The sequence below is a fragment of the Oncorhynchus mykiss genome, chromosome 24, assembly GCF_013265735.2.
Source record: "Oncorhynchus mykiss isolate Arlee chromosome 24, USDA_OmykA_1.1, whole genome shotgun sequence".
NCBI classification, from domain to species: domain Eukaryota; kingdom Metazoa; phylum Chordata; class Actinopteri; order Salmoniformes; family Salmonidae; genus Oncorhynchus; species Oncorhynchus mykiss.
Window position 1 is genome coordinate 20043660 of NC_048588.1, and position 21344 is coordinate 20065003.

The following is a 21344-nucleotide window of genomic DNA, read 5'->3' on the forward strand; positions in this document are numbered from 1 at the left end:
AAGTTGACCCTGTACGGTCAGAATAGTCTGGGCAGTGAGGCAGAATAGGTTTCCACTGTACACTAGTCTGGGCAGTGAGGCAGAATAGGTTTCCACTGTACACTAGTCTGGGCAGTGAGGTGGAATAGGTTTCCACTGTACACTAGTCTGGGCAGTGAGGCAGAATAGGTTTCCACTGTACACTAGTCTGGGCAGTGAGGTGGAATAGGTTTCCACTGTACACTAGTCTGGGCAGTGAGGCAGAATAGGTTTCCACTGTACACTAGTCTGGGCAGTGAGGTGGAATAGGTTTCCACTGTACACTAGTCTGGGCAGTGAGGTGGAATAGGTTTCCACTGTACACTAGTCTGGGCAGTGAGGTGGAATAGGTTTCCACTGTACACTAGTCTGGGCAGTGAGGCAGAATAGGTTTCCACTTTGCACTAGTCTGGACAGCAAGGCAGAAAGAACAGCACTGTGCTGTGACTGCTGTACTCAGCTAGATCTGGCCAGGGAGGGACTGACGTGGGTACTTCCTGTCCCTCTGCGTCTCGATGGGGATGTGGTTTGGTCCTGACAAACCAAGGAACCTCCAGTGGCAGCGGATGTAGACATCTCCGGGTGGCCATTGATCGTAATGGAAGGGCTTCCTACTACACTGGCTGCAGACCAAGAGGCACATTTGTGACTGTAGCCTATAGCTCCCAGAAGGCAGTTGCTTCCATGATAAAAGATGCAAGGAGAAAAAAAGGGGCAAACACTTAGTGCATATCTCAGAGTGCTTTAGTAACACTAGGGCTCACTGCGTTGAGCTCCACTCATCTAAGACAAAAGGCAGCGACCCTCTCAGTGGACGCTTGCGCTGTGACTGTCTGCCTGTGAGATAGTTTGATTGGCCTCAGATGGCCCTGGCTGTCAGCTGTCATCAGCCCCGCTTGCTCTCCGTGGCATCCGTGCAAAGGCAGAACGATGGGGTTCATGACACATCCTGTTTCTGTTGGCCAAGAGCGCAAGAGTGCTTTCAGGCTGAGAGAGAGAGAGAGAGAGAGAGAGAGAGAGAGAGAGAGAGAGAGAGAGAGAGAGAGAGAGAGAGAGAGAGAGAGAGAGAGAGAGAGAGAGAGAGAGAGAGAGAGAGAGAGAGAGAGAGAGAGAGAGAGAGAGAGAGAGAGAGAGAGAGAGAGAGAGAGAGAGAGAGAGAGAGAGAGAGAGAGAGAGAGAGAGAGAGAGAGAGAGAGAGAGAGAGAGAGAGAGAGAGAGAGAGAGAGAGAGAGAGAGAGAGAGAGAGAGAGAGAGAGAGAGAGAGAGAGAGAGAGAGAGAGAGAGAGAGAGAGAGAGAGAGAGAGAGAGAGAGAGAGAGAGAGAGAGAGACGATGAGTCATGCCAGCTGTACAAAGAAACAAACTTGGGCTAAATAGGGAACTAGAATTCTGAAAAAGATCATCTGTAATCAGGCCACAGTAGCTGGGTACATGCAAACCTATTTTAAAATGGGAACCCTACTTTAATGCCCCTCAAGCAGTGACACTAAAAGCCTATCAGACATCATCTCAGCCACTGGGCTGCTGTAGTTCAAGTCTATGGAACCTAGTCGTCACAGATAATGTTACATCCATTTGGTCATCATGATAAAGCTTTTTTATTCTATTTTGGGGGACTACAGTTCATACAACCCTGCATGGAAACAAACAGCGTGATGTGTTACTAACATGAATAACTAATAGGATAGATGCTTTGATGCTCTACTTTAGACTTGAATATTAACTTAAAAATACCTGTCAGGGCACTCACACTTGAGTTGAACCCAGCAAATACATGTACATACGAAAGTAAAGTAAATGTTAAGTTAGATTTTTGGCCTTTAGCTTTAAGATAGTGATAGCATTTATTGGCCCTGCATGACTCAGTAGAGTGATGGCATTTCACTTCTTGCATGAGGATTTAAATGCTTCAGGCGTTTATCATCAACACAGCAAAAACCCACAACCCAGAACTAAACAACTATTTCTCAGAGTTAAAAAGGCATTCAAAGATGCTGTGCATTTCCTGTGAAATAAATGCTGTGTAATGTATCGCTCAAACCACAGTACTGTAAGCATATACAACATCATATGTTAGTTTAGAATACTAGACTCTTCAGATATCAGAGGTCTGAGAAGATTGGATCCATCGATCTACTCCATGCTAGCTGGCTAGGAACAACTTTGAGGGCTAGGCTACTACAACAGTGTAGGGCTTACCACTTCTTTATCCTCCTCTGAGACAAGAGCATCCCCTCTCCCCATCGCTCTCTCTCCTTCCTATCTCTCTCCCCTATCTCTCCCTCTCCCCCATTTCTGTCTCCCTGCCTCTCTCCCTCTCTCTCACTCTCTCTTTCTCCTTTGATTTAGCTGCCCTGAGCTTCCAGCATCACTTCATAATTCATGAGGTTCAGCTGCCAAATGAAAGGTTGAGGCAGCCAGACGTGTGTGGATCAGAAATATGAACACTTCATCAGCATCCAAATGGACATCCAATTTTCGTGCGGAAGGAAAAAAGTATATTTTCCATTTGTTAGTTGTATTTATTCAAAGCCGTTCTTTCTCCTCAACATTAATGGAGTGTGCAAGGTCAGACGTAGCAAAAATCTGAAATGCCACAAGGTACAGCTGCAAGGTAACATTCCATTTATTTGAGGGACCTTGTTATTCTCTGGCACCTAGCTTTACACAACTCTCTTAAGGGCATTAAACGCTGATACACACACTTGGCTTGCATGAGAAATGAACAAGCAGTGAGTAACAACAAGGCTTTCTTACAGCTTCAGTGTGACAGCAGTATTTCTCCTGAGCATTGCAGAGTGGTCAAGCACAGAGGCAAACAGTGGTGGTGGTGAGAGAGAAGGGCCATGCCCATTTCATTAGTCATTCATTATTCATTGGGAACACAACAGCCATGGTTGTGCTTTAGAAACGAAAAAGGGCAAAGTGGACCCTGAAGGTCTATGGTGGCGCTGTGTTATGTCATGATGACGTTTGACCAAATGCCGAAGAATGTTTTACTGAAACGTGTGAATGATTAAACTATGAATAAATTACTGTCATTTTTAAAAAAACTATTTCCAAACCTAATAATTTATCTCACTGCTATTATGGAGTCAAATCAGGAGTTGACCTGCTAAAACATTCAGGATTATTAGTTGCCAAGTCTCTCCAAGACACCAGGCTTAATGTTACCCATCCCGTTAGCGGGATCATTTTCATCAACATCCGCTGAATTGCAGCGTGCCAAATTCAAATTAAATTACTACAAATATTTAATTTTCATGAGTGCAGTATAGCAAAACACAGCTTTGCTTGTTGTTAATCCACCTGGCGTGTCAGATTTCAATACAGCTTTTCGGCGAAAGCATAACAAGCGTTTATGTAAGGACATCTCTCTTAGTAGACAAAATATTACAAACACTAGCAGCCAAGTAGATTGGTCACGAAAGTCAGAAAAGCAATAAATTAAATTGCTTACCTTTGATGATCTTCGGATGTTTGCACTCACGAGACTCCCAGTTGCACAATAAATGTTCCTTTTGTTCCATAAAGATTATTTTTCTATCCAAAATACCTCCATTTGTTTGGCGCGTTATGTTCAGAAATCCACAGGCTCGAGCGGTCATGACATCGCAGACGAAAATTCCAAATAGTATCCGTAATGTCCACAGACACATGTCAAACGTTTTTTATAATCAATCCTCAGGTTGTTTTTAAAATATATAATCGATTATATATCAACCGGGACTGTAGCTTTTTCAATAGGAGAGGGAGAGACAATGGCTGCCCCACTCTGTTGTGCAAGCAAAACTCTGCAAACACCCAGCTATCCACTGACGCGATGTGATCTTTCTCGCTCATTTTTCAAAATAAAAGCCTGAAACTATGTCTAAAGACTGTTGACACCTTGAGGAAGCCATAGGAAAATAATATGGTTGATATATCCCTTTAAATGGAGGCAAGGCATCCAATGGAACAGAGAGCTTTCAGGAAAAACAGCACTTCCTTGTTGGGTTTTACTCAGGTTTTCACCTGCAATATCAGTTCTGTTATACTCACTGACAATATTTTGACAGTTTTGGAAACTTTAGAGTGTTTTCTATCCTAATCTGACAATTATATGCATATTATAGTTTCTGGGCCTGAGAAATAGGCCGTTTCAATTGGGTACGTTTTTTTAGCCAAAAACAAAAATCCTGCCCCCTTCACTCAAGAAGTTAATGCATTTTGTTATTAAGCTTTACACTCATTTAGGATTCAGCTGGAGTGACTAGTGTGGAAGGATAATTACGTTTTAATGTTTAATGATGGGCAGAGTCTCTACACTGTCGCTCCTCTGGAGATAGTGTCCTGTCTGTGGCCTTCCCAGACCCCAGCAGCTCTAATAAACCCTAATTATTAGGGCCCAACATTGCCCAAATACACTATTTTCCCTTACTTAATATGCACTTTTTACTAGTCATGCTAACATGATCAGGGTTTAGCATAGGCCTTGTGAAAAACCCTGAAAATGTTTAGCATGGCTAGTTTACAGTATACATACGATATGCAAGGAAATGTACATTGACAAGGGTTGACTAAAAGTTTATTTTAGATGATGGGTAGGATGTTGCTACCTGAGGGGGAACGATCCCTATTCTTCATGTTGCCTGTGTACAGGCAGCTGGGTTGGCAGTACTATCTTCTATAGTGTTTTAATAATACATGCACCGTATTCTGCATGGATGCATGAACACAAAGACTGTAGTCAGCTGTACCTGCACCAACACTCCAGTATTTTTCCTCGATAGCTTGTTCTCCATCTTCTTTTTTAAATAAGGACCCAATTTGTTTACAGCACTTTTATTTCCACGACTGATCAAAACTCTACAATACATATAGAATAGTGATAATTGCAATGAATAACGTATCAGCACCTAAGTATCGTGATTATATCATATCATGAGGTCCCTGGCAATTCCCACCTCTACCTAGCACCAAATAAATGATGCATAAAGCTCATCATCAACCTGAAGATTAGCCCACATTATTATGTCAGCTCAGAGAGAAACTAAGCAACTGAGAAAGTTTTTGTTGAAAACTGTTGAGATGTGGACTGGACTTCCCCTCTCCTAGTGGAACATCTTTGGATGACTCAAAGGGAAACTGATGTTGTAGGCTTCAAGGTTTTCTCCAGTACTTTCGTATACTTTTTAGCCAGGAGTTATGAAGGTATCACTCACGAGCCAAAAGTGGTCCCCAAAAATTGCGTACTATGTCACATATGTGCAGATATGTGAACAACGCCATTGCTCTCCCTCCCTCCCTATCTGCTGTGTCCACTGAGCCTTTGTGCACGTCCTGCAACCTCGTTGAATAAACTGAGCAGGCCTCTTGCTAGCTGTCACTCGAACTGCTAGGGGGCTGACCCACATGGGGGTAAATGTAGGGAAAATGGCACGGCACAGCTTCAAGAAAACAGTCGCATTCAAACTAGGGATTTAGTGTATAATTGAGGTAAAACAGTAATTCAGTGATTATGAATGTATGAACTACACATTGACACATTAAGCCAAAGCGGGAGGTTTAAAATATATGTCACTGGACTGTCACTGGACTCCGACAGTCAGAGCATGAATGTACAGCATGAATGTACAGCATGAATGTACACCTTGCAGCATGAATGTACAGCATGAATGTACACCTTCCAGCATAAATGTACAGCATGAATGTACACCTTCCAGCATGAATGTACAGCATAAATGTACACCTTCCAGCATGAATGTAAACCTTCCAGCATGAATGTACACCTTCCAGCATGAATGTACAGCATGAATGTACACCTTCCAGCATGAGTGTACAGTAGGCTACCCCTCATCATCATGGTCTAACCTTTGTGGTTCTCATCATTCAGCTGGCCTGCCTATGAGGCTGTCAGTCAGACAGGGGAGGTTGAGTTGAGCTGGTCAGGTTCCGAAGACAACTGTTGCCCCCAGGATTAGGACATGCAGTGGAGGGTGAATCCAGCTCCACACTGGAACATAGGGTCCTTAATCATGACACATTCTTCTGTAATTACTCCTCTATAACAGCCATCATTACAATACAACTATGCAACATGGCCGGAAGGGATGCTCTCAACAAAACAAGCCGCAAAAGGAAAGAGCTGGTGGTGGACCCTACCCCGAAACTCAAGATAACAATACTATCCTATTTAACAACTCAAACAGGTTGTTTACCCCCCATTGCCAAGTGCTATTAGAAATCCTGATCTAATGCCAAATGATCTCCCAATGCCAAGGTACTGTAAGCCAGCTGCTGCTTTGACAAAACGTTGACCAAGTCAGCCAACTTTTGATATATGTTCCCTATAACCTGGAGGGCAAACGGTGAAACAAGACAACTATGTAGAAATGTAGAAAACAGCATAACAAGAAACTGCATTTCTAATAGCTGCCGATGAATGGAAAACCAACACTTGTTGTACAGTATTATTAATGAAAAGGGCAGGGGCATAAAGTCGTATTCTAATCAGTGACAAAAGCAGCAGGCACTGTGTGGCAGTCAACAGCCACGGGCGACGGATGTTGTCCCTCTGATAGTGTCCGAGAGGTAGGGTTGGGAATTGCCAGGGACCTCACGATACGATATTATCGCGATAGTCAGTATTATGTATTACGTTTCTCGTGATTCTCACAATTCTATATGTATTGCGATTCCATACTGTGACTTTTTTGCGATTCGATGTTCCAAACATATTGCTTATCATATATCTTCTGCAGAGGGACAAGAGAGACCCATGAGAAAACAAAAATAAAAGAGCTGAAAACAAATACTGGAGTTTTGGTTCAGGTACAGCCGACTAGCGCAAAATTATTATTGCAATATTGTCAAAAATAATATCAGATTCTGCGGTAACATGGACTCTTAACAACGCGATGAAAGTTTATTGCTTCTTGCTTAAACAAGCAAGGTGTTGTAGCAAATGAATCTTTTGTTGCCTAGGCAACATCGCTCCTGACTGCATATGCTGGTGCTGCAGAGAGGGGGAAGGAGAGGAGAAAATGTGTCTTTAAAAAATAAATCTAATGGTTATAACAGTGATCAGTGATCATTTGGCTGACCAATAACTGTCATCCCAACTTCCATGACCGTCACAGCCCTAGTCACTGTGTTGTTTTGTGTGTAGACAGAACACTGTGTTAGTGTGCATGTGTAACGTCATGTTTTTAGTCCCCTAGGGCCAAGCATCTCTCAGAGGCCTGGATCTGTCTGCTCCACTCACCATCAAAGGGGAAGCTGAGGTTGGCTGCAGCAGTCATCTCCTACGCCTCCGAGAGAGGCTCTGCTCTGCTGGTTACCCAGAATATCAAACAGTGATTGCATTCAGAGATGATGATGAACTCTGGTCTCACTGGATCCTTCATCCAAACATTCCTCCTAGATCCTCCATCCATATCCATGTGGCTCGTCCATCCAAGATGAATTGAAACATCCCATGTTCCCAGTTTGGTCTTGTGGTCAATCTGAAATCATCATCATCTTGCATTGTGAAATATTTCCTTGTGGATGATTTGGCCAGCCTCACCAGATGCACACCTCAGATGCACGGAAACGCACAGACAGCCAGCCAGCCAGCCAACCAGTCAGTCAGCCAGCCAGCTGCACATACAGGTCTGAGTAAATGTGGATGCCAACTGGGCATTAAGGATAAAAGACAAACATGATTCTTGGCTTGATCCAACTACTTAGCCCACAACACATCAAATATACAGTTATGAAGCTGGATTGGTAACACAGACATAAAATAGGATATAAAACCTTACTTAACACACATTAAAATAGAAGTTTCACTGTACATGCTAAGTGCTCCAAGGTGCCAAGCAGCTTATATGGGAGGGAGCCCACCCATAAACAGCTTAAGTAACATATGCTATTCAAACACCAGCTGAACTAAAGATAGCAGTCCAGCAACTAAGTGTAGGCTAGTAAGTGTGTTGTAATGTTCTGTACATGTGCCAATTCTTCTCAAAGCAGGTTGTAATGGAGGACCCCTATGTGAAAGCTCACTGCAGGTATGTCCATGCTGTTCACTATGAAGAAAGAGCACAGACAATTGCTCCTGATATCAGTGTGTTTACAAACAAACACAGCTTTAGTAGATAATGCTGATAAGTGATCAGCTATGATCTGATCTGAATGAACACTACCCTATGATTACCTGGCAACTGAGACTGAAACACTGCTCCTGCAGCAAAAACCTCCACTAACATGATTGGCTGGGGTCGACACCATCATATGACAGGATCCAGCAGAAATACAAGCATAGACCTAGGCCTGCATGATTGGCTGTAGGGTTGTTGTCATAATCACCACTCATAAGACTGTGCAGACAGTCACAGCAGGAACTAAAATGGACCATGGAGAGGCATAGCTAACATCTGTGTCTGCCACTGCCAAAATTATACCTTGAGATATTACTTCTTGGAAGTCAAAGTTACCATTCATAGAGAGTAGGCTAACCAGCATCAAGAAGTGCAGCCCTGATATCCTCACTACCATACCGCTGATATTTCTAACCACAAACCTCGAAATGGAGATATTAGTCCAACAGCATTATGAATCAGATGCTAGGTTATGTGTTGGCTGTCTCTGACATGCCTTTTCCGACCTTCTCTCTCCAGTTTCCGTCTTCACATCCTATGTTTTTTTCTTCTACTAATGAGCAACAGAGCAATTGCATTAGATCATCACGCAGAAAGGTTTCCAGTTCATTCGCTCTTCCATTCGTTTGGTCTCTGAGGAATACCCAGGTTGCCCGTATCGGATGAAGAGCTACGTTCACTTCTCCATGCCCCTCTGCGTTAAGAACATCTGTGCCTCACATTCTGTATCAGCTAAGCCTATTCAGGTTCACCAAACAAGGGTGTGTGCAGCGCAAAGGTTATTGAAAAAGCTTGCCATACGCCTAAAATAGCCGAGGCTGGGCTGTATAAACAGGCTGGTAAATGAAAGAGACGTTGATTTCTGACGTTTGAAAAGGTCCTGAGGACATCTATATATGCCTTTGTCGGCGCTCACTAAAAACAACAATGCAGCACTGGGCTTGAAGTCGCGAGCCATGTAACCACGCAGAATTCATGGGTCTAAAATCAACGTTTATCCAATTACGGCAAATTCCAAAGTTTATATCAGGTTGCTATTAAAACCATCAACAGACGTAGAAAATAGTCAATAGGCCAGGTCTACTTTCAAGTTTAGGGAGCATTACGATTAAGTAAAGTCAACAGGATTTGAGAATATTCAAAATGTATATTCAAATGGCTTATATATCAAGAGGAACAACAACATTGCTTGTTGACATGATAAGCAAAGGTTTATTGCCAATTAGCATCTCCTTCTCGTGCTACTTTAGGATCTCAGGGGGGGTAACACAGTGTTCTGCTCCTGGGAGGAATGAAACCAAACACAATCACAACAACAGATGGCCAGGAGATAAGCCTTAACCAAAATAGCCTTTTATCACAGCTGATAAAGAAGACATGGTATTACCAGGTAGGCTACATCCTCTATCCTCTACCGCAGCATTACCAGGCACAGCAGCCTCCATCACAGCTGGAGCTCGAGGACCGCAACTCGTCACCATATCAGGTGACATCACAGAGATGAGTCACACACAGCGTGTAGGCTAGCAATTGAGTGAGCATCACCACTAAAACCTTCAGTAACGATCTAGTATGTTCATGAAGCATTCTTTACACACCTAGTTACATGTATGCACATCTTAAACATCATGTTATGTGAGATGCAAAGAGAGATGCAATCACAGATGTCCAACCTAAGTAGCCTACTTATTGAAGCGTAGTCCTATGTTTTATGATAACACAACACAATAGTGGCCTTGTTTTGTAATCAAGTAGGGAAACACTTGGTTTCCTGCACCTGTGCACCATCATTAGACTGGGAAGGCTATATGTATACTAACTTGGACAGATTTCACCCCACTAAATACCCAATTTACGTTTATGGAAAAACCACTGTAGGATATTTTATGGCAAACTCAAACTGATTTTGTTCATGACTTAGGGGCAGTAGGTTGCCTAGCGGTTAGAGAGGAGAGCCAGCAACCGGAGGGTGGCCAATTAGAATCCCGGATCCAACGGGAAAGTTGGGGGGGCAGTGAGCAGGCAACTGGAGGGTTGCTGGTATCAAATCCTAGATACCATTGCCTCCTTGAACAAGGCACATAACCCCCCACAACAGCTCCCTGTGTGCCCAGTGTGGCAGCCCCCCGCACACACAAAAAAATGTGGGTTCCTCAATGGTTCTTTGGGAAGAGTGATGGTTCTACGTGGAACCATCCTGATCCAAAGAACGCTGCTGTGTTACGCTATTACATGTTATATATGACTGTCTTGTGAAAGACTCACGGTATGGCCTTGTGTCAATTGAGAACAGTTGACTAAGTCAATAGTTGTCAATTATCTCCTCCCCCAGCCATTCCAGAGCTAACAAACCTGATTCAACTTGTTAATAAACAAATATAAAACCTATGGAATTTTAACAAAACCCTGTATGGTTCTACAAAAAAATCCAATAGGATTAGTGATTTTTCCAATAGGATTCTCGTAGTCCTATAGGATTTTGTGTCACCTGTATCAGAATCCTACTGGAAATCTATTGGACCACATTTTTCCTTTTGGAAATCAAAAGTAATACATTTGGATCTTATAGGTATTTTATTAGTATTTTTCTTAACCCATTAAATGGGTGTTATCCTATATAATTCCAATACAATAATCCAATAGAAAAATTGGTCCAATAGGATAGGTTCCGAAATCTGATAGGATTATTCTATTGGATTATTGTATTGGAATTCTACAGGATAACACCCACAAGACAAAATCCAATAGCATAGAATCCCACTGGATCCAATAGGACTGGTTCCAAAATCTTACAGGATTTTTCTATTGGACTATTTTATTGGAATCCTATAACATGAAAGGATTTATTTTATTTTTTACCCCCTTTTCTCCCCAATTTCGTGGTATCCAATTGTTTTAGTAGCTACTATCTAAGGATTTTTTGACTAGGATATAGAACCATTCTCCATAGAGCCATAATAAAGGGTGCTACATCAAAACTTTTTTAAATGGTTCTTTCTAGAACCTTCATAGCACCATACAGGTTCCATGAAGTATAAGCATGGATCTTTATAGATCCTTCAAAAAAGGTTATCTATAGCACATAAATGGGTTCCGCTATGGTTGCAAGCCCAATAACCCTAATTTGCCACTATATAGAACCAGTTTCTAGTGTGTATATTTCCAAAAACCTGTATATGTATGAAGACATCCAGACATTTTTTTTACATTACAGCCTTATTCTAAAATTAAACATTTTCCTCATCAATCTACACATAACACCCCATAATGACAATGCGAAAATACATTTTTTGCAAATTTATTACAAATAAAAACAGATACCTTATTTACATAAGCATTCAGAGCCATTGTTATGAGATTTGAAATTAAGCTCAGGTGCATTCTGTTTCAATTGATCAACCTTGAGATGTTTCTACAACTTGATTGGAGTCCACCAATCAATTGAATGGATATGATTTGGAAAGGCACACACTGGTCTATATAAGGTCCCACAGTTGACAGTGCATGTCAGAGCAAAAAACAATTCATGAGGAATTGTCCGTAGAGCTCCGAGACAGGATTGAGTCGAGGCACAGATCTGCGGAAGGCTACCAAAAAATGTTTGCAGCATTGAAGGTCCCCAAGAAGACAGTGGCCGCCATCATTCTTAAATGGAAGAATTTTGGAACCACCAAGACTCTTCCTAGAGCTGGCCGCCCGGCCAAACTGAGCAATCGGGGGAGAAGGGCCTTGGTCAGGGAGGTGACCAAGAACCCGATGGTCACTCTGACAGAGCTCCAGAGTTCCTCCGTGGAGATGGGATAACCTTCCAGAAGGACAACGATCTCTGCAGCACTCCACCAATCAGGCCTCTATGGTAGAGTGGCGAGACAGACGGCACTCCTCAGTAGAAGGCACATGACAGCCCGCTTGGAGTTTGCCAAAAGGTAAAGACCATGAGAAACAAGATTCTCTGGTCTGATGAAACCAAGATTGAACTCTTTGGCTTGAATGCCAAGCGTCACGTCTAGAGGAAACCTGGCATCATCCCAACGGTGAAGCATGGTGGTGGCAGCATCATGCTATGGGGATGTGTTTCAGCGGCAGGGACTGGGAGACTAGTCAGGATTGAGGGAAAGATGAATGGAGCAAAATACAGAAAGATCCTTAATGAAAACCTGCTCCAGACCGCTCAGGACCTCAGACTGGGGCGAAGGTTCACCTTCCAAAAGGACAATGACCATAAGCACACAGCCAAGACAACTCAGGAGTGGCTTCGGGAGAAGTGTCTGAATGTCTTTGAGTGTAGAGGTCGACCGATTAATCGGAATGGCCGATTAATTAGGGCCGATTTCAAGTTTTCATAAAAATTTGAAATCTGAATTTTTAGGCACCGATACTGCTGTTTTTTTTTCTTTACACCTTTATTTAATCTTTATTGAACTAGGCAAGTCAGTTAAGAACACATTCTTATTTTCAATGACGGCCTAGGAACGGTGGGTTAACTGCCTCGTTCAGGGGCAGAACAACAGATTTTTACCTTGTGAGCTCGGGAGATTCAATCTTGCATCCTTACAGTTTACTAGTCCAACACTCTAACCACCTGCCTCTCATTGCACTCCACAAAGAGAATGCCTGTTATGCGAATGCAGTAAGCCAAGGTAAATTGCTAGCTACCATTAAACTTATCTTATAAAAAACAATGGGGCGGCAGAGTAGGCTAGTGGTTAGAGCATTGGACTAATCACTGAAAGGTTGCAAGTTCAAATCCCCGAGCTGACAAGGTACAAATCTATCGTTCTGCCCCTGAAAAGGCAGTTAACCCACTGTTCCTAGGCTGTCATTGAAAATAAGAATTTGTTCTTAACTCACTAGCCTAGTGATAAAGGTAAAGAAAAAAATCAATCAATCATAATCACTAGTTAATGATGATATTACTAGTTTATCTAGCGTGTATGCGTTGCATATAATTGATGTGGTGTGTATTGTTGCTCCAATGTGTACCTAACCATAAACATCAATGCCTTTCTTAAAATCAATACACAGAAGTATATATTTCTAAACCTGCAAATTTAGGCAATATTAACCAGGTGAAATTGTGTCACTTCTCTTGCGTTCATTGCACGCAGAGTCAGTGTATATGCAACAGTTTGGGCCGCCTAATTTGCCAGAATTTTACGTAATTATGACATAACATTGAAGGTTGTGCAATGTAACAGCAATATTTAGACTTATGGATGCCACCCGTTAGATAAAATACGAAACGGTTCCGTATTTCACTGAAAGAATAAACGTCTTGTTTTCGAAATGATAGTTTCCGGATTCTACCATATTAATGACCTAAGACTTGTATTTCTGTGTGTTATTATGTTATAATTAAGTCTATGATTTGATAGAGCAGTCTGACTGAGCGGTGGTAGGCAGCAGTAGGCTCGTAAGCATTAATTCAAACAGCACTTTCGTGCGTTTTGCCAGCAGCTCTTCACAATGCTTCAACGCTGTTTATGACTTCAAGCCTATCAACTCCCGAGATTAGGATGGTGTAACCGATGTGAAATGGCTAGCTAGTTAGCGGGGTGCGCGCTAATAGCATTTCAAACGTCACTCTCTCTGAAACTTGGAGTAGTTGTTCCCCTTGCTCTGCATAGGTAACGCTGCTTCGAGGGTGGCTGTTGTCGATGTGTTCCTGGTTCGAGCCCAGGTAGGAGCGAGGAGAGGGATGGAAGCTATACTGTTACACTGGCAATACTAAAGTGCCTATAAGAACAGCCAATAGTCAAAGGTATATGAAATACAAATGGTATAGAGAGAAATAGTCCTATAAGTACTATAACTACAACCCAAAACTTCTTACCTGGGAATATTGAAGACTCATGTTAAAAGGAACCACCAGCTTTCATATGTTCTCATGTTCTGAGCAAGGAACTTAAACGTTATCTTTTTTACATGGCACATATTGCACTTTTACTTTCTTCTCCAACACTGTGTTTTTGCATTATTTAAACCAAATTGAACATGTTTCATTATTTATTTGAGGCTAAATAGATTTTTATTGATGTATTATATTAAGTTAAAATAAGTGTTCATTCAGTATTGTTATAATTGTCATTATTAACAAATAAATGTAAAAAAAAATTGGCAGATTAATCGGTATCTGCTTTTTTTTTTTGGCCATCCAATAATCGGTATCGGTATCGGCATTGAAAAATCATAATCGGTCGACCTCTAGTCTGAACTAGTGATGCACCGATATTACATTTTTGTCCGATACCGATATTTTCCTTGCCAAAAAAAAACAATACCGATATTTAACATTTTAGCGGCCCTTTTAAGCATTCTAGTACAGTTAAATATTTAACACACACACATGGACACAGCAGTCTAAAGCACTGCATCTCAGTGCAAGAGGCGTTACTACGTCCCTGGTTTGAATCCAGGTTGTATCACATTCGGCCGTGATTGGGAGTCCCATAGGGCAGCGCACAATTGGCCCAGTGTCATCCGGGCCGTCATTGTAAATAAGAAATTGTTCTTAACTGACTTGCCTAGTTAAATAAAGGTCACACACACCACACTGACCAAAAAGTTATTTTGTTGTCATTTACGTACAGGGGGGAGAACAAGTATTTGATACACTGCCGATTTTGCAGGTTTTCCTACTTACAAAGCATATAGAGGTCTGTAATTTTTATCATAGGTACACTTCAACTGTGAGAGACGGAATCTAAAACAAAAAATCCAGAAAATCACACTTGTATGATTTTTAAGTAATTGATTTGCAGCAATCAATGTCACAGGAAGGCCAAAAGGATCATCAAGGACAGCAACCACCTGAGCCACGACCTATTCACCCCTATATCATCCTGAAGGCAAGGTCAGTACAGGTGCATCAACGCTGAGACCGTGAGACTAAAAAACAGCTTCTATCTCAAGGCCATCCGACTGTTAAATAGCCATGAGTCGCATGCCTCTCCCCAACAGAGACGATAATTCCCCTCCAAATTCCCTTCCCTGTGATGATATGGCTGGACCACCTAGGTGTGGACCTGGACCATAGTAAAATGGATGCTAACAAAATTGCAAGCGAGTGAAAGTAGCTGCACTTGTGAAAGTAGCTCAATCTCAATTTCAGAAACATTGTTAGCTAAATTTCAGGTTGCTGGCAAACAGTCATGATGTTTGGGTGAGATGACCAGGAGGAGTTAGTAGCAACAAACGCATTGATGTACGCAAGCAAGCACTGTTTTGCAAACAATCCATTCAATAGACAAATCCATACTGTATTCTATATTAATGCAATTACTGGTGATATGGCAACAAAAGATAAACCCTAATGTAATGAGAGCAACTTAAACGTATCACAGGTGTTTGCCAATGGTCGTAACATAATTTAAATGCAGTGCCTTGATGGAATAAGCAGGTTTGCTGATGGGTATGCTGGCTAGGTAGGTAAGGTTAGCTAGCTAACACTTGTGAAAATTATATTTGCCCTCCGAATATGATAAAAACAACTCAACAACTCTTATATCAAATATAGTAATGCATTATTAACTAAGCAAATGTTTACTCGTGTACACCATGGCAGAATATGTTAACAACATGGCAGCAGCTAGCCAGCCAATTTACATGAAAAGACCATCCCACTGAAAAACGTTTAATTGGACAATCTTACATCCATCCACCTGATACAAAGGAGGGACATCTGATGTCGAAGGAGGGACATGTACACAGTCCTTCAATGGATGCAGATTGTCATGGACGCACAGTCCACCTTTCCCGATTCGAGTATTTTATCAAATCTCTGGCCTGAATAGAAGTAATTACGAAAAACTGTAAAATTAGCTTAACTATCTTACCTGTAGAGCCCACGAGAAGCAAGGCTAGGATGATATCCTTTGCGTGGAGCATCGCAACTCCTTGATTAGACCACGCAAATGTCTTAATGAATAATGTTGTGGTTGTTCTTGATATTTTGATATTGTTCTTAATATTTTAAAAAAATATTACATTCCCATATTGCTAGATATTTATTTTTCGTATGGCAAATTGGTTGATTATCGATGTAGCAGCGGCAGAAGATCAGCGCCAGCACACCGTTCAAAGAATGAGTGACAAGCCACTGCCTCCATAGACACGTGAATTAATCCGCCCAATCGGAATCACAAGGATTTGCTGTAAAATAGTGCGCTATGCGCAGTAGTCCGTGGTCCTCCTACCTTTTTTATTCAAAATAGGCCAAACATAAACTATAGAGAAATTCGTATACGCCTACCATTATTCAACATTTTGACAGACGTGAGCAAAATACACATTTAAAATCAAACTACAGAGCTGTGAGATGATACCAACACAGGGGAGATCTAGACTGACACTTTCTGAATTCATTTTTTGTTCAGGTGTAGGCTACTGCTGCTGAGCAGAAAATGATTATAGTCACACGTTCTCCAACAGCTACTGTGATTTCAGAATGGCTGTTGAATTAAGAAAAAATAATAATATTTTGTCTAAACATAATAGGTATAAGATAGCTGGTTCAAGCAGAGCAGATTGTAAGATAGACACATGAAAGCCTTTGGTATCGTCTCTATCTGGAAAGTCAAATTCTTTTGTCATCTCTGACAGAAAACACAGTACATCTTTTATTCCACCTCAACATTATTATTTCTACAAAATAAAAGTCATACATGTGAAAAAGAAAGTAAACATTGTCTATGTATTGTTGTCGGGGCGGCAGGGTAGCCTAGTGGTTAGAGCGTTGGACTAGTAACCGGAAGGTTGTGAGTTCAAACCCCCGAGCTGACTAGGTACAAATCTGTCGTTCTGCCCCTGAACAGGCAGTTAACCCACTGTTCCCAGGCCGTCATTGAAAATAAGAATTTGTTCTTAACTGACTTGCCTGGTTAAATAAAGAAAAAATAAAAAGTTGTCAAATCGATTTGATTAATTACACTAGTGAACGGTTTGGTCACGCCATCATCATAAATGTTGTCATAACTATTATCACAGGAAGAACAGGTACAACTTGGGGATGAGATTCCCTGTAATCTCAGCTGGGAGGTTTGCACATGTATCAGTTAACAGGAGTTAGCGATGGTGTTGTCAGACAGTGGATTCATTGTCCTGGGAGTCGTCCTGCGGGGCATAGAGGGCCCCTTTGTACAGCCCTGATATTAATCTGGGGAGGCAGAGAACTAGAGGAGTCTGCCTGTTTCTCACATACACATACACACAGAAATAAACGTGCACGCATACACACAAACACATGTAAGTCTTTAAAGGAAATGGGAAGCTGATATCATGCAACCGGCCTGTAATAATGTTATTACCATCAAATTGTAGACCGGCCTGTAATAATGTTATTACCATCAAATTGTAGATGCATCTATCTCAAGGAGGTATATATCTTTATGTCATTAGAGGTGATACTATATATTTTCGTAATCATCTTTGTCACTGCAATTACAAGCCTATGATATGATGTCATCACCATACTTCCGTGCTGTGCTCTCACCAGATCCTGGTTTATCAGCCCATCCTCGTTTCACCACATAGTTGTCCAGTGTTTCACTGGTCAGCCATAATGGTGCCACACGTCATCACCTTTGCTCTTCTCTAGCATGTGTGGGGTTGTTGTATAAAGAACAGTTCAGATATTCTGTGAATACTTTACATCTTACTAGAGCTATTGTATCCATTGGTAATACGACGTCTTAGAAGACAAGGCATGTGTTTGTCTTTATGGATGCTGTGTGAAAGAGGATCAGTGCCAGGGCCTGTATTCATAAAGCGTCATAGTGCTAATCTAGGAACAATTTGGTCTTTTAGATCATGATGAATACGATTACATGAACAGGGGAGACCTGATCCTACATCAGCACTCCTACACTTGAATAAGGGGCCTAGGGCTGTAGAGATGTATATCTGCTCTAGCATGCATTTATAATGAATGTTGTCCAAATTACTTTCACAAGCTTGGCTCCTGTGACACAGTTAATGCAGGGTTAAAAGCATGCATTAGAGAACAACAGTTCGATCCAATACAGGTGAAGTGGCCTGGATATTATTTTGAGAGTTTACTGATAACCCTATGGTACTTAGATGTGAAATCCTCCACTGGTGTGTGGTCTGCCCTGTGCATGTTTTCGTTACTTGAAATCCATATGGGAGACATTGAACAAATCTATCAAAACAGAGAGAAGATTGATCTTTCAGTGCCTAGATTACCTGTTCTCCTAGCAGCTATGAGCATCTCATGTTTTTATTTGATTCTTAGTATTAGTTCCCTTGCTAATACTGTGTTATTGTGCCCATAGCATAATGCAATGAATGTGTCCTCATCACTCCCACAGTCCCAACATCCCATGTCCTTCTCTAAGTACATTGCCCTACTTTGGGTAACACTTTACTTGACACCCATCGTCATAACATCATATCCATGCCATAATATGTCATAACAGCTGACATAACTTGTCAAAACCTGTAATAATATGGTCATAGCACTGTCATCACCCATATATTTACACCTGTTGTGACATATATTGCGTTATGGCTGGTTAAGGCACCTACATGTAAAAACAAAACAAATTCCCTGCCAAGAAGTTTCCTTTCGTTTTAAAGTTTGTTTCTTAAGTCCTTTGTTGTTGTTGCAATGAATTCTTTACAGTCATGTTTTTTTTCTTCATCACAATTTAAATAAATTGCAGAAAATGCACTTTATGACACTGTCAAAAAGCATTTTGACCATCATAATCATATAAACCAGATAAGTCTATCACGTGCAGTACATGCTCATGTCAGCATTCAGTCACAAAGAGGGTGTCTTGTACTACTCCTGAAATCTGCTCCTTCATTCATCCCAGTCATCAGCAACAGAGCATTGGGATATGTGCCTGTCATCAATTTGTGCCCAATTACAATGATAATTTAACATGGTCAATTTCAGAAAATGTTAAAATAACATAACCATACTGTTGACAAGTAGGCTATGGTGTAATGGAATGTTTTGCCTTGTGTGGTAGGTTTTGTGGTATTTGACACTCTTATGTAGGTGTAATAACCAGCCATAAAATAACTACCTTGGTAGGTTTTGTGGGTTTTGACACTCTTATGTTGGTGTCATAACCAGCCATAAAATAATGCTATATATGTCACAATAGGTCTACATGACAGTGTTATGACACAGGGTATCAAGTAAAGTGTTACTGTTGTTGGTTATTTAAGCAATAAGGCCAGAGGGGGTGTGGTATATGGCCAATATACAACGGGTAAGGGCTGTTCTTATGTACGGCCCTTAGCCGTGGTATATTGACAATATACAACAAGCACCCGAGGTGCCTTACTTCTTTTATAAACTGGTAACCAATGTAATTAGAGCAGTAAAAATGCATGTTTTGTCATACCCGTGGTATACAATTTGATATACCACAGCTGTCAGCCAATCAGCATTCAGGGCTCGAACTACCCAGTTTATAAATCTTAATATAATAAACAATGTACTGTGGCGACCTGCAAGACATCTAAAGGCCATACAACTGAAACTATATCCCCCTTCCTACACTCTCTTGTTTTTGTCTGAATTCTGGGAATATGAAAGGCCTTGCACAGGAAGAATCAGAGGACAGAGGCACTGAATAACTACTTTTGACTACAACCCTTAGATAACATTTTGGGCAGCTGCTACCATCTAGTGGTAATATAATGCCACACATGTTGTTGCAGAAAAGGAACGTGGAGAGAATGTCGGATTCCACGGAAATTTTGAAAGGACATACTAAATTTAAAAAAATATTCCCTCGTTATGTTGAGGGCATGACCTATTTATCTCATGATCACTACATAACTAAATTTGTTTTGTTGAGATCACGAGATAATCAAAATGACCATGCATCATCCATTAATTTGTTCAGAAGCATTATAACCACCTCATCAAGGAGCCCTGTGGCTGCGTTGCAAAGCGGGGCATTTAAGCCCTGAACGATGCCTGACAGGTAGCCCTGTCTCCCAGGCTGAGTGCCACCCCCAAGACCACAGCCAATCACATACAAGAAACAAAAGCAGCTAACTTGGCTAGTATTGTTAGCTAGGTAGTCTTGTTGGCTAGCTAGCTTGTAAACTAGCTTGTTATCTATGTTGGTTGTTAGCTTGCATTACTGATGTGTATAATTATAAGGGTCACTCCATTCCTGACAGGATAATCACATTAAATGTCAGCCTCAGAGGCTGATAAATCCGTATGCTGCTTTGTAGGCTGTTTCATAGGTAAGGCTCCTTGCAGGCAGATTATCTGTCAGAGCTTTAAAGGCTGATGCATATAATCCGGAGAGGGTAGGCTCTATTCCTGTTAGGCTGATCAGAGTCAAAAGTAACCTAGGCTGATAAATCAGGATGCAATTAGTTGGTTGTAACTTTGGGTAGAGCAGACATTTCCATATGTCTGTGTTAGCTGTATGTGTGACATAACTCCACCAGTCCTATTTATGATATCATTCACTAAAATTATACCTTTTTTTTATTCTTTGAAAACTACATTAAAAAAAATAATAATTTAGTATATTTGAGTTTAATTTTATGCGCCAAGCATTTTGCTAGGATTTTTGCATCACAACACTGAAGTGTAAGAAGTCTCCAATTGTTTTAATGGACTGGATCTTTACATATACCATTTGGGTCCTGTTTCAGTAATAATGATATCAGATCTTCTTGTTGCGTGTCGGATAATCTACCATTTATATAGGAGTGGTTAAAACATTCTAATAATGGTCCTCTGAGTATATAAAAAAAGTTTTGTATACTTCCACTGGTATGCCATCCAGCCCTGGAGTTTTCCCAGCCTTAAAGGCCCCATTTGCATCAAGAAGTTCTTCCTCTGTAATTTGGCCTTCACATGAGTCTTTCTGTACAGATGTTAATTTTACATTATTATTAGGAAAAAAATCCATACAATTAGTTTCAGTTTGTGGAGATGGAGGAGACTGAAACAAAAACATATTCTTAAAGTACTTTACTTCCTCTTTCAAAATATCATGTGAATCATGCGACTCCATAATTTGAAACAACTTTTAATAATTTTTTTTGGTAGCATTTCTATATTGAAGATTGAAAAATAATTTGGTGCATTTCCCCCATTTCCATCCAGTTCGCTTTATTTTTATAATATATTACACTGGCTCTTTCTTGAATAAGTTCTTCCATTTCTTTTTGTTTTTCCTCTAACTTATTATGT

General features: G+C 41.0%; 1 protein-coding gene across 14 annotated transcripts in view; it reads right to left on the minus strand.

Annotated features, from left to right (window-relative positions):
* The window catches only part of LOC110503959 (neural cell adhesion molecule 1), a 118012-nt gene extending 101768 nt beyond the window's left edge, over nucleotides 1-16244 (minus strand). For all 14 annotated transcript variants that reach the window (XM_021582635.2, XM_021582636.2, XM_021582632.2 and 11 more), the window contains exon 1: nucleotides 15979-16244. In XM_021582635.2, coding sequence (XP_021438310.1) covers nucleotides 15979-16030 — 52 coding nt within the window. In that variant the 5' untranslated portion in view covers nucleotides 16031-16244. The remainder of the gene's footprint in view (nucleotides 1-15978) is intronic.
* Between the last annotated feature and the right edge of the window lie 5100 nt (nucleotides 16245-21344).